This window comes from Erinaceus europaeus, chromosome 11, assembly GCF_950295315.1.
Source record: "Erinaceus europaeus chromosome 11, mEriEur2.1, whole genome shotgun sequence".
Classification (NCBI taxonomy): domain Eukaryota; kingdom Metazoa; phylum Chordata; class Mammalia; order Eulipotyphla; family Erinaceidae; genus Erinaceus; species Erinaceus europaeus.
Window position 1 is genome coordinate 68,824,752 of NC_080172.1, and position 13,096 is coordinate 68,837,847.

The following is a 13,096-nucleotide window of genomic DNA, read 5'->3' on the forward strand; positions in this document are numbered from 1 at the left end:
TTTTGCTTTAGTGTAATACACCATGTCCTGTCCATGTTTCACTTTGGAGCACACGTTACCATGAACAAAGACCTGGCTTCAAGCCACTGGTCCCCACCTGCAGTGAAGAAGCTTCATGAGTGGTGAAGCAGCACTTCAGATGTTTCTCTTTTCCTCTATCCTTCTCTACCTCACCCTTTCCTCTCAATTTCTCTATCCAAGAAATGTGTGAATATTTAAAAAGAAAAAAAAAAGCATGGCAACAATAAATAAGTAACAGCTGGATGGTGGCTCAGCAGGTGGAGTGCAGGACTCACATACATGAGTTCCCAAATTCAGAGTGGCACTCGGTTTTCTTTTACCAAATAAATATTCTGAAATGAAAACTTAATGGTAAACATATTAAATACAAGGTGATAGCTTCTACATGATAAGAAGAACATTTCCTTCAGTTTTCCTTAAGCCCATGAAAAATATGCATATTTAAAGTTCAGTTACAGAGGCTAGTAGTTATCTGAAATCCAAACCTTACATTTTAAACATCCTGTAAGTAGAGCACAGTTCTTACAAAGAAAATAAGTTATACACCAATACAAAGAGACATTGCTTACCTCTAACAGAAGAGCAAACGGAAAGGTCTAACATACAGACACAACTGACTGTCTTACCTTTTGTATCTTACTCCAGGATTTTCATCCAAGGTAGCACATACTGTGACTATCTGCTTAGCCAATGCTTCCAACTTGGTATCTCTTACATTTGGACTAGCAGAGTGTGGACTGTAGCAGTAATAGAATGAATCTGGTACATCAAGACTATACACCTGGGTTGGGAGAGGGAAGAAAGAAAAGTTTTACGTCAGCTTGAAAACTTGATTTAAAAAGTATATCAAGAAAAAAAAGCAGCTATAAAGTTTACAGGCTAAGGAGAGGGCATGTTTTATAAAACAGATTTTCATGTTTGAGCTCTAGAGCCCAGGTTCAGACCTGGCACCAACATAAGCCAGAACTGCACATTATACTATCATCCAAACAAAACCAAAACCAAAGCTAGGGAAAATAGCACTACTGGTAGAGCATCAGACTTGTATGTCTGAGGTTCCTGGTTCCTTAGAACTGCATGCACCAGAGTGGTTCTCTGGTTTGCCTCTTCCATATGAAGCTTTCTGTCTCAAATATGTAATAAGTAAAATAAAATTTTAATAGGTCTAAGAGTATCTGTTTTAATATCACAATGGTTACTGGAATTAAATGAAACAAATATTTTGGGGGTTATTCAGCAAAACTTACATTAAAAACATTTTGATCTCATAATAGAACAGTTGATATATACTGATTTTTTTGGTATGTATAAAATTCAAACTTCATTTTCACTAATGTGAAAAGTCAACATACCAATAACTCCTGTTTTTTTCTTCATCATGGGAAGTATTCATTTGTGGACTGTTCAAAACTCACTGAATATATATTAACAGATAAAACATCTTTAGCATATACTTTATTAACAAATAAGCTCACAAAACAAACTTTAAAACTTCTTATGAATTAGCAATACAAATATAAAGTACCTGAGATTCAAGTGGAATGAAGGAAATATTTATTTCTTTAAATCTTCTTATTGACTTGGAAGCAGCAGCCTTAATTTTGTTGAAGAGACTATTGTCACAAACTAAGGAGAATAAAAAGTACACTCTTCTTAATAAATCAGTCTAATATTCAGTAATATTTATTTTTGATATGTAACTACTGACTTTCAAAAAGTAGTCTCCTATAAAGACTGAGACAATACACAAATATTTCTCTTTAAAGAACCGGTATATTCTTGTCAAGAGAGCTGTAATGGTAATTTCATTTTTCCCATTCATACACACACATATATCTTCATAGACAAACATATATGGTGAGAGAGCTGCTAAAATGACCAAGTACAGTCATTAGAAGCAAAACTGTGTCCAAACAGAAAAATTTTGTTGGACTTTCAGAAGTTCCTAGGGGTCAGCATAATAGCACACCTGGGAAGCATGCTTCTGTCATGTGCACAACTCAGGTTTGAGACCAGCTCCCACAGCACTGAAGGAAGCTTCACTCTCTTTCCCTCTGCCTGTCTCTATGGAAACAAAACAAATCCATAAACAAACGAACAAAAACACTTTTAGGAATTTACATTACTTCTCCAAATCTGTCACTAAGTGATCTATGCTACAATCATACCACACAAGTTGGTAATTTTCCTTAAATTACAGGGATTACTCTAATGTCAGGAAATTCTAACTCTCTACACTAGTAAATTTAGACCTTTCACTTAACTGCTTATAGTTGCATTAAATCTAGGTTAGAATATCAAACAATGGCTTCTATAGTCCTTTAACATGACATTCTTTAGTCCATATTTAGATTACTTAAAGGAGTTCTCACATTCATTGGACTTTAATCAATTCTATAAATGTGAAGTTCTGTATAATAAGGTTATTTGGATGGTAAATATTTATGGTATGACAATTTCTTTTTCTTTTTTTAATTTAATTTTTTTTTGAGAGAGATGCAGAGACACACACATACACACAGAAACACCAGAGCACTGCTCAGCTCTGGCTTATGGTGGTGCAGGGACTGAACCTGGGATTTAGTGGCCTCAGGCATGAGAGTCTGTTTGCATAACCATTATGCTGTCTCCCCAGCCCAGTATAACAATTTCTAAACTGCAAACTATTCCTAGGCATGAGATAAATAAATAAATAAATGTATATATATATATATATTTTTTAAAGTGATAGTTTTCTAACAGCAGAGAACCAGACCAAGGAACGGAATTTTTATTTTACATTGTAAGATACTATATTATATAAGCTATTATAACATAAAACAGAATTTATCTGTCTCTGGACGTCTGTGTGACTCTTTAATTTAGCTTCTTTTTTTTTTGAAATATACTTATATAGTAATATAAGTTTGATAATTTTCCTCCTGTAATATCTATTAATCTGGTGGTAGTTTCTTTAGCATCTTCCCAAAGGATTTTACTTTTTATTATATAACTAAATCCTCAATTAACTCTGATTAAAAAGTGACTTTCTGAGGGGCCAGGAGGTGGAGCACCTGGTAAAGCACACATATCACCAAGGGCAAGGACCTGGGTTTAAGGCCCCAGTCCCCACCTGAAGGAGGAAGGCTTCATAAGTGGTGAAGCAGTACTATTTCTATCTATCTCATTCCTCTGAATTTCTGTCTCTATCAAAAAGGAAAAATAATGGAACACTGAGCTCCAGCAATAACCCTGGTGACAATATAGAATAGTAGTAGCAGTGGGTTATTATTATTAGCATCATTATTACATTATTAGTAGTAAGGAAATAGCAAATAGGTTTATACAACAGACTTTCAAATTCTGATAATCAGCACATAATTCAAGGGCTAGTCTTCTTCACTAACCCACTACAGTTTAGAATCATTTATTTTAATTTTCTATCGTGTGTTTGTATTAACATCAATTAAACTAGATATAATCTTATATTTTAGATTATTTATAGTTTACTTAAAACAAACAACAGAAAGTCACAGAACTGAATAATATATAATAATAAAAACAATAAAATAATGATTAATAAAATAATAATAAACAAATAATAAAATAATCATAATAAAGCAGGTACGTCAATTAATTAGATTTTAAAAAGGAAGCGATGGCTTTTAAAATTTACTTACAGTCAGTGAAGTACATATATGCTGCTTTATACTTGTTCTCCGACTTACTTGGGAAGTCACATAGAAAGCAATCTATAGTCTTAAAAAAAGGTTAGATGTTAAAGTGCTGTTTATCAGATATTCATTTAAATATATCTTTTAAATAATTAAGATTATTTTCTTTCATTGATAAAATAAAACCTGTCTAAATTTTCATCTACAAACTAATTTTTCAGAGGAATTGTGTACTCAACGATACCTAGTAAAGCAGTAAGGTTGAAAGTATGAGCAGGGTTACTGTTTTGGTGATAAAGGAAAGCTAGGAATTATCAAGTAGTTGGGGGTGGGGGGGGAGGGTCAAAGCACCACAGAAGACAAGATCACTGGAAGATAATAGATCAAGGAACTGAGAAGTCAATGTACTGAAAGTATTATCTACATGGATAAAATGAGATCACTAAAACCAAGACCAGAAGTATTGAGAGTAATAGTGAGTTGTGAGCTAAAATTTAAGAGAGTAGAATGAAAGAACCAAATATTAGCAGGAGGAATGCAGGTAATAAAAGTCTAGTAGTGCACTCCTCAATGCTGGCCATTTTAAAGACCCAATGGGCTAAAAGTAAAAATAGGCAAAGAATTTAATCACCTCTCCTCCATCTGTTACTTGTTCTTTTTTCTGAAACTCTTGGAGGTAGATTTCCATTAGAATTCATGGGCTTATCCTACAAGTCTGATCATTCTCATGATTTTCTTGACTTTTTTTTCTTTGTGATATCTCATTTTGATTTTCTAAGTCAATAAGTTAAATTTGAATAGTGATAATCCTCTTCACCAATTAAATGATTGAGAAATGACTTTTGAGATGCATAGGGTTTATTTGTGCTATACCAAACCCTCTTTTTTTTCTCTCAAGGGTTATAAGCCTCGGTGCTACAAAACCATTGCTTCTAGCGGCCATTTCTCCTTCCACCCTACTGTCCATTTTATTCAATAGGACAGAGAAATTGAGAGGGGAAGAGGAGATAGAGAGGGAGAAAGACACCTGCAGACCTGCACTGAAGCTTCCACCAGTATCATGGCAAAATAGATGTCTGGTACCAAGTATCTGACTGTTATCAAGAATATATTTTGTGTGTGTGGTCTGGGAGGTGGCGCAGTGATAAAGCTTTGGACTCTCAAGTATGAGGTTCCAAGTTTGATCCCCAGCAGCACATGTGCCAGAGTGATGTCTGGTTCTCTCTCTCCTCCTATCTTTCTCATAAATAAAATCTTAAAAAAAAAAAAAAAGAATATACTTTTTGTTTTTCAATATGTGTACGACAAGGTTTATTTTTAGAAAATTTAAAAAAATATTTTATTTATTTACTGGATAGAGACTAAGAGAAACGGAGAAGGGGAGACACTGAAAGGGAGAAAGGAAGAGAGACACCTGCAGCACTGCTTCACTACTTGTGAAGCTTTTCCCCGTAGGTGGGGGCTGGGGGCTTGAATTTGGGTCCTTGTGCACTGTAACATGCGCTCAACTAGGTGTGCTACCACCTAACCCCCTCCCAAGAATATATTTTTAAAAGACAGGTGTGCTACCACCTAACCCCCTCCCAAGAATATATTTTTAAAAGACTACTTACCGTTGCTGATGGAGAGATAAAATAAATAGCTTTCATTTGTCTGACAGGTTCTCGATTCTTATAAATATTCTCCACAACTAGAAACAAAAAGACATTTTATGTAGTCAAATATACACAAATATTGTTATGGTTTTTATTGTTAATAATTTCATAGTGATTTACAAAATTATAATATTTCAGAGATAAAGTTTTGTACCCATAATGATGTAAGTCCTGAGCTTACTTTCTGCCTTCATAACCACTATGGTTCTCACAAAGTGTAAGACAGAGTTCGCTATCATTTTTATACATAAATTTTAAATGAACTTTATGGTACTTCCTATTTATAATAATAGGAAAACAAATTTATATATCCTGAGTCTAACATTTTTCTTTTTGTTCATTTAATATATTTAGAAATTCTGAAAATGCATCTTCCCTAAGGCTGAACTCTAGATTAAGATGCCTTCTTATTCTAAGAAAAAAAAAAAAAAAAAGACAAAGGTTTTTTTTTTTATAGTTAGGTCTACTAGCACAAGTAATTTGCATGCCATGCACAAACTAAGAAAATTCACTATCGTGTATTTCTTTTTAAAATTCCACTACAATAATAGTAAATATGACAACGTACCAGACTAAGAACTTTATATGAATCATCTTTTAAATCATTTAATAATCTGATAAGGTATGTATTTTGCAAATGAGGAAACTGAAGCTTAAGAAGTTACTTTGTCTACATTACATAGCTTGAAAGTAGAGAAGAGAGTACTGTCCAGCCTGGTATTAGATGGTTCCAGGGAATGAATCTGTGGTGTCTGGGGCCTCAGGCATGCAAGCTGGTACTCTTAACAGGTTGAGCTGGCTCTCTGTCCCTGGGGATAGTTCTGAACCTTACAAGTTAGGACTGACAGAGGGTACAAAAATATATTAAAACCCCAAATATGAAATAATTATATTTGCCTTTGAGTCTCAGTTTCCTCATCATAAATAGGAAATTTGATTCATAAGACTGTTATGAAAATCAAATTCAAATGTTAGTGAAAGGATGATAATTTCTGAAGGATAACATAACAATCCTGCCTAGTAGAAGAAACCCTGCAGAAGCAGGATTTTTAAAAATTTTGATCTTTGGAGAGAGCAGTAGTGCACCTGGTAGATAGCATGTTATAATCCTCAAGGTCTTGGGTTTAAGCACCACCACCACCACCACCCCACAGCAGGGGAAGTTTCACAAGTGAAGTAGTGTTAGAGGTGTCTTTCTCTCTATTTCCCTATCTCTATCCAAAATAAACAAATACAACATTTAAAAACACCACCATAAGCCAGAGCTGAGCAGTGCTCTGGTTAATTAAAAAAAAAATAAATAAAATAATAATCCACTATTTTTTATTTAAACTTATGTGTAATTTATTTCTAGGTAAAAAAAGTGAAATCTACTAACTCAATATTATATATTTGTAAACTACACAAAAGTTGAGTTTTGTGACTTATGTATTCTCCATTTAAAACAACATACAAAAACTAAAAACAATCAAAACACAGACATCCTGAACATCAATATACAAAACTGCACAAGTACATAAGAATAAATTTAAACAACAAATTCAGAAAGACAATTGACTTGTCTTAGTTAGAAACAACTATATATAATCGAGAGGGAAAAAGCCAATTTATAAAGAAAAGGTGAATCTTCATATGAATGATTCTGACTAGAACTATAAAAAAAAACAACCTTCCACAAAATAAAAGTTCTATTAAAATGACAATAATTCAAAAAAAAAAAATCCCAATAACAACAAAAAATATTTGTATATAACTTACCAGTTATGCCTTCAGCTAGAAGGTCTGTCATTTTGCAACATGATGACAAAAGCTTAGTAGTAAATTCATCTAAAATCAGTATCTTAAAAATGAATACAAATTAAGAAACAATGTAAGTATTTGAATACCAAGCCCTGATAAAAGATCAAATTTCATATATTAAATCTACTCAAAATTATAAATCTTTTATAACAGAAAAATTAACTCATCTTTGAATTTGTAACTTTCAACTTGGAGATTTATTTTCTCTCTCTCTCTCTCTATATATATATATATAGTATTATAGATATGGAAACAGAAACATTTCCTTTTTGCGTGGTGCTGGGGATTGAACTCAGGTTTTCAAGCATGTGTGATACCACTGAAACAGCTCCCTCCACCCTATTTTTCTCTCATATACATTCTCTCTCCCTCTCTTACATTTTGAAGAAAGAGGGAAAGAGGGGGAGAGGGAAGAGAGGAAAGAGCCCAAAACACTGCTCTACCAATCATGGAGTTGCACTTCTCTCTGTTCTTAGTACTCTCATGAAGTACCAAGAACACAGGGTCTGGCACATGAAAGGAATGCACTCTCTCAGGTATCTTAAAAGCACTAAATATTTCTATTTCAGAGAATTTAATTTTATCTTAACATCCCATCCCATCCCATCCCTCCCTCCCTTCCTTTTTCTTTCCCTCCAGGGGTATTACTGGGCCTAAGTGCCAGCACTATGAATTCACTGCTCCTGATGGCTTTTGTTATTGTTATTCAACAGGACAGAGAGAAATTGAGAAAGGAGGGGGAGTTAGAGAGGGAGAGAGAAAGATAGATAGCTGCAGACCTGCTTCACTGCTTGAGAAGCTTCCCCCTGCAGGTGAGGAGTCCAATCAGGGTCCTTGAGCATAGTAGTATGTGAGCTTAACTGGGTAACCACTGCCTGGCTCCTATATCAATTTTTTTTTAAATTACAAAACCACTCTGGTAAAATAGTAATTATAATATTTCATGAGGATTAATAGTTACAGTCATCCTATAAAGATATGCTACAAAGGTACAGAGAAGTAAAATAATTTTCCCAAGAAATAATACTTCTGAGTGGTGGAGCTAGGATATGAAGGCAGGGTACAGTTCTAGATGCTACACTATTATAAAGGCATACTAGGAATGATATACTGAAGTCATGATTATAACAGGAATATATGAACTTACCTTCCATTCACCTTCTTTCTTGCAATCATCAAACACTAATGTTTTTATCTCTGAAAAAAAATTATTTAGGGATCTAATCAATTAGAAATATGACAGAATAATTACTTAAAAGGTCCAAGATTTCTGAGGAAATATACAATTTCAAATTTTATTAAGCTATATAAAAAGCTTATTCCTGTTTTAGTGTATTACATTTTTCAATAATATATATATTCCAACTTCAGGAATCACATACTCAAGTTTTATTCATAATGAATAAATATAAATGTCTCTCACAAGGGTTTTCAAAATTATAAATTATTTAAATTCACTGATTTGCAAAAATATATTCCATTTATATTCATTAAATATATGCATAGCAACTCTCACAAATATCAGCTCTTCTAGTTTATAATTTCTTACATCAATCTTATTAATTTTAAATAACAGTATATAGTAATACATAAACTGTAACTAAAATACAAATTATAGTAGTGCTTCTGTCTTTAATTTTTAGTAATAAAATATTTATATAAATAATTTAAACTTGTCTGCTTAATTTATGTTTGAGTAAAAGTCAATTTAAAAAATCATCAAAATTTTGGTATGGTGTTAAAGTGTAATTTGTAAAGTTGTATTATGATTGAGAAGTTTTGAATGTGTTAAGCAATAGTAAAGTTCATATATAGGTCTTCTAGAATGATTATAATGTTCTATGAGAATGGAAGTAAAAGTATAACCATAATTTAAGCGTAAAGTACTGGTTTCTGGTACTCTATAAGCAAAGATGAAAGATTTTCTCAGGCAGAATTTAGAGATTGGAATATTATCCTTCCCTCCTTTTCCTCTTCCTCTTCCTTTTTTTGCCATCAGGGCTCTTACTGGGGCTTGGTTCCTGTACAACTCCACCACTCCCAGCTATCTCTTCCCCCCTTTTTTCTTAGAGGGTGAGAGATAAAAGACAAAATGGTGGGTGGGGGGAGAAACACACACCTGCAGCAGTTCTTTGTAGGTGGGGACAGGGGACTTAGATCTGGGTCCTCACACATGGTAACACATGCACTCTACTGAGTACACCACCAGCTAGCACCACTACTTCATTTTCTAAGCTTGCTTGATTCTTGTATGCTTCAAACTGAAAACTGAATGAATTCTGTTATTTTTCTAATTCACATTTCTTTCTCTTAAGAAGTGAGACTTCCAGAGGCGAGGCTACAAGCAGCAGCAGATCTGTTTCTCTCCTCTCTCCTCTCCCCTCTCCTCTCCCCTCTTCCCTCTCCCTCTCCTGGCTCAACTAGGAATACCAAAGGAGACCACCTGGGACTGAAACAAGGCAGGACTAGAACGACTACAGGAACCCACCAAATCACAGGTGTGTGCAAACACACGTGGCTGGTGACAGAGAGGAGCCAAGGGAGAGACTAAGTGGCTGGTAACAGTCCGATGGTCTATCAGTTGAGACACCACCTCCAGTCTGTTCCACCAACAAGGGGACAGCTGAAGGGAGGAAAGGACTCCCCGGAGACTCACCAAGTGCAACTCTGAGTCTCCATTGCTGCTGCCCTCAAAATCTGGAGCAGCAGCAGGGAGGGACACCTGGGGACAGAGATCTAACCAGTAAATTCAGGAGACCAATACCTCTGTGGCATAGCAGTGGGACTGTAAAAGTCTCTTTGCATAACCACTGGACTATCTCTGCCACACCCTGCCTTATCTCTTGGTTAGGAGTCAGTGATTAAGTTAAGAAGCCTACTTATAGTTAGAAGCCCTCAGGCTCCCATAGCCTACAAAGAAAAAAAAAAAAGAGGCTTTTAAATCACTGACCTCCAACTCTGGGATTAAAATACTATTGAAACAACTGTTAATTTCCACCACTGTGAACCCTTTAATTACCTTACTTAGACACAAGTCAATCCAGGAAACAGTGATGAGTAATTTGAAAAGTACTAAGAGAGGGAACTCATAACATAATATATAAAATGGGTAAACCAACAAGAAGAAATATTGGAGAAACGAACCAGGACAAGGGTCCAGCTAAAAGCCCCCCAAAGGGTGAAGCACAAAATAACGAGGTCAACATCCAAACACTAGCTAAGGAAATAATAACAGGAGTGAGTAGAGTTTGAAAGAATTGTAATCAGAAATATAGGAACAACAAATGAGATTCTAGAAGAAAACACTAACTATCTCAAGGTTATTAGAGAGCTGAAAGCTGAAATAGCTGAGCTAAGAACACAACTAGCTGAACAAGCTAAAACAGTATCAGAACAGGGAAACAAAAAAGATGAACTCCAGAAATCAGTAGAGGGCAGACAGAATAGAATCAATGAGGCTGAAGACAGAATTAGCAAGATCGAGGATGAATTAGAGACAACTAAAAAAGAAGTAAGAGATCTCAAAAAGAGATTAAGAGATGCTGAAAACAATAACAGAGACCTATGGGATGACTTCAAAAGAAGCAATATACACATTATTGGCTTACCAGAGGAAGAAAGAGAGGGAGAGGAAGAAAGCATTCTCCAGGCCATAATAGCTGAAAACTTCTCTAGTCTAGACAACATCAAAGACAAAAAGATTCAAAAAGCCCAGAGGGTCGCAAACAGAATTAACCCAGACTTAAAGACACCAAGACACATCATATTTAGAATGGAAAGGAGTAAGGATAAAGAAAGGATCCTGAAGGCTGCAAGAGAAAAACAAAGAGTCACCTACAAAGGAAAACCCGTAAGATTAGCAGCAGACTTCTCCACACAAACACTACAGGCAATAAGAGAATGGCAAGATATCTATTGAGTGCTCAATGAGAAAGGCTTTCAACCAAGAATACTATATCCTGCTACATTGTCATTCAGACTAGATGGAGGCATCAAAACCTTGTCAGACAAGCAACAGTTGAAGGAATCAACTATCACTAAGGCTGCCCTGAAAGAAGTTCTGAAAGGTCTTCTATAAACAGTCAGACCACCACAAATAGGACATATATCAGAACACTCTAAAACTCTACAAGAATGGCTTTAAAATATCTTCAATCTTTGATATCAATAAATGTCAGTGGCCTGAATTCACCTATTAAAAGACACAGAGTAGGAAGATGGGTCAGAAAATACAACCCAACAATATGCTGTCTACAGGAAACCCACCTAACTCAACAAGACAAACACAGACTTAAAGTGAAAGGATGGAAAACTATCATACAAGCCAATGGCCCACAAAAAAGGGAAGGAACAGCTATTCTCATATCTGACACGATAGACTTTAAAATAGATAAGATTAAAAAAGATAGGAATGGACATTACTTAATGCTCAGAGGATCAGTCAATCAAGAGGACTTAACAATTAATAACATCTATGCACCCAATGAAAAGCCATATAAATACATCAAACATCTACTGAAAGAGCTACAGCAATATATTAACAGCAACACAGTCATAGTAGGGGACTTCAACATCCCACTCTCTCAACTTGACAGATCATCCAGGCAGAAAATCAATAAACACATAATGGAGCTAAATGAAGAGATAGATAAACTAGAACTATTGGACATTTTCAGAGTCATTCATCCCAAGAAACTGGAATACACATTTTACTCAAATCCACATGGGTCATTCTCAAGGATAAACCATATGTTAGGCCACAAAGACAGCAACAGCCAATTCAAGAGCATTGAAATCATCCCAAGCATCTTCTCAGACCACAGTGGAATTAAACTAACACTTAACAATCAACAAAAGATTAGTAATAGTCCCAAAATGTGCAAGTTCAACAGTAGACTTCTTAACAACCTCTGGGTCAAAGAGGAAATCAAGGAGGAAATCAAAATGTTTTGAGACTTTAATGAAAATGAAGACACAAGCTATCAAAATATTTGGGACACAGCTAAGGCAGTACTGAGAGGGAAGTTTATAGCTATACAAGCACACATTAGGAAACAAGAAAAAGTACAAACAGCCTGACTGCACATATTAAAGACCTAGAAGAAGAAGATGAACAAAGGAACCTTAAAGCAAGCAAAAGGACAGAAATCACTAAAGTTAGGGCAGAAATAAATGACATTGAGAATAAGAAAACCATACAAAAGATCAACGAAAGTAATTGTTGGTTCTTCTAAAGAGTGAACAAAATCGACAAACCATTAGCCAGACTCACAACACAAAAAGGGGAGAAGACCCAAATAAATCGGATAGTAAATGAAAGAGGAGATATCACAACAGATACCGCAAAAATTCAACATATCATGTGAGGCTTCTATGAACAACTATATGCCACCAAGCTAGAGAACCTGGAAGAAATGGATGATTTCCTAGATACCTACCAACTTCCAAAACTAAGTAAAGAGGAAGTGGATAACATGAACAGACCCATCACAGCTAATGAAATTGAAACAGTTATCAAAAATCTTCCCAAAAATAAAAGTCCTGGACCAGATGGTTTTACAATTGAATTCTACAAAACCTTCGAAGAAGAACTAATAGCTCTACTTTTAAAAGTCTTCCAGAAGATTAAAGACACTGGAATACTCCCTGCCAACTTCTATGAAGCCAACATCACTCTGATAGCAAAAGCAGACAGGGACACAACCAAAATAGAAAACTACAGACCAATATCTCTGATGAACATAGATGCTAAAATACTGAACAAAATTCTAGCCAACCGGATACAGCAGTATATCAAAAAGATTGTTCATCATGACCAAGTGGGGTTTATCCCAGGCATGCAAGGTTGATTTAATATACACAAATCAATCAATGTGACCCACCACATCAAAAGCAAGACCAAAAACCACATGGCCATATCAATAGATGCAGAGAAAGCCTTAGACAAAATACAACATCCCTTTATGA

The 13,096-nt window shown here is 35.0% G+C and overlaps 1 protein-coding gene across 2 annotated transcripts in view; it reads right to left on the bottom strand.

Moving 5' to 3' along the window:
• The window catches only part of STXBP3 (syntaxin binding protein 3), a 69,893-nt gene that overhangs the window by 37,705 nt on the left and 19,092 nt on the right, over positions 1–13,096 (bottom strand). The window contains exons 2-8 of one of the 2 annotated variants that reach the window (XM_060201969.1): positions 10,012–10,039; positions 8,277–8,325; positions 7,088–7,169; positions 5,288–5,364; positions 3,681–3,759; positions 1,547–1,647; positions 648–802 (exon numbers count right to left, since the gene is read on the bottom strand). In XM_060201969.1, the coding sequence (XP_060057952.1) occupies positions 648–802; positions 1,547–1,647; positions 3,681–3,759; positions 5,288–5,364; positions 7,088–7,118 (443 nt within the window). In that variant the 5' untranslated portion in view covers positions 7,119–7,169; positions 8,277–8,325; positions 10,012–10,039. Of the gene's footprint in view, positions 1–647; positions 803–1,546; positions 1,648–3,680; positions 3,760–5,287; positions 5,365–7,087; positions 7,170–8,276; positions 8,327–10,011; positions 10,040–13,096 lie in introns of both variants that reach the window. The other variant, XM_007528684.3, reaches the window with a different exon arrangement.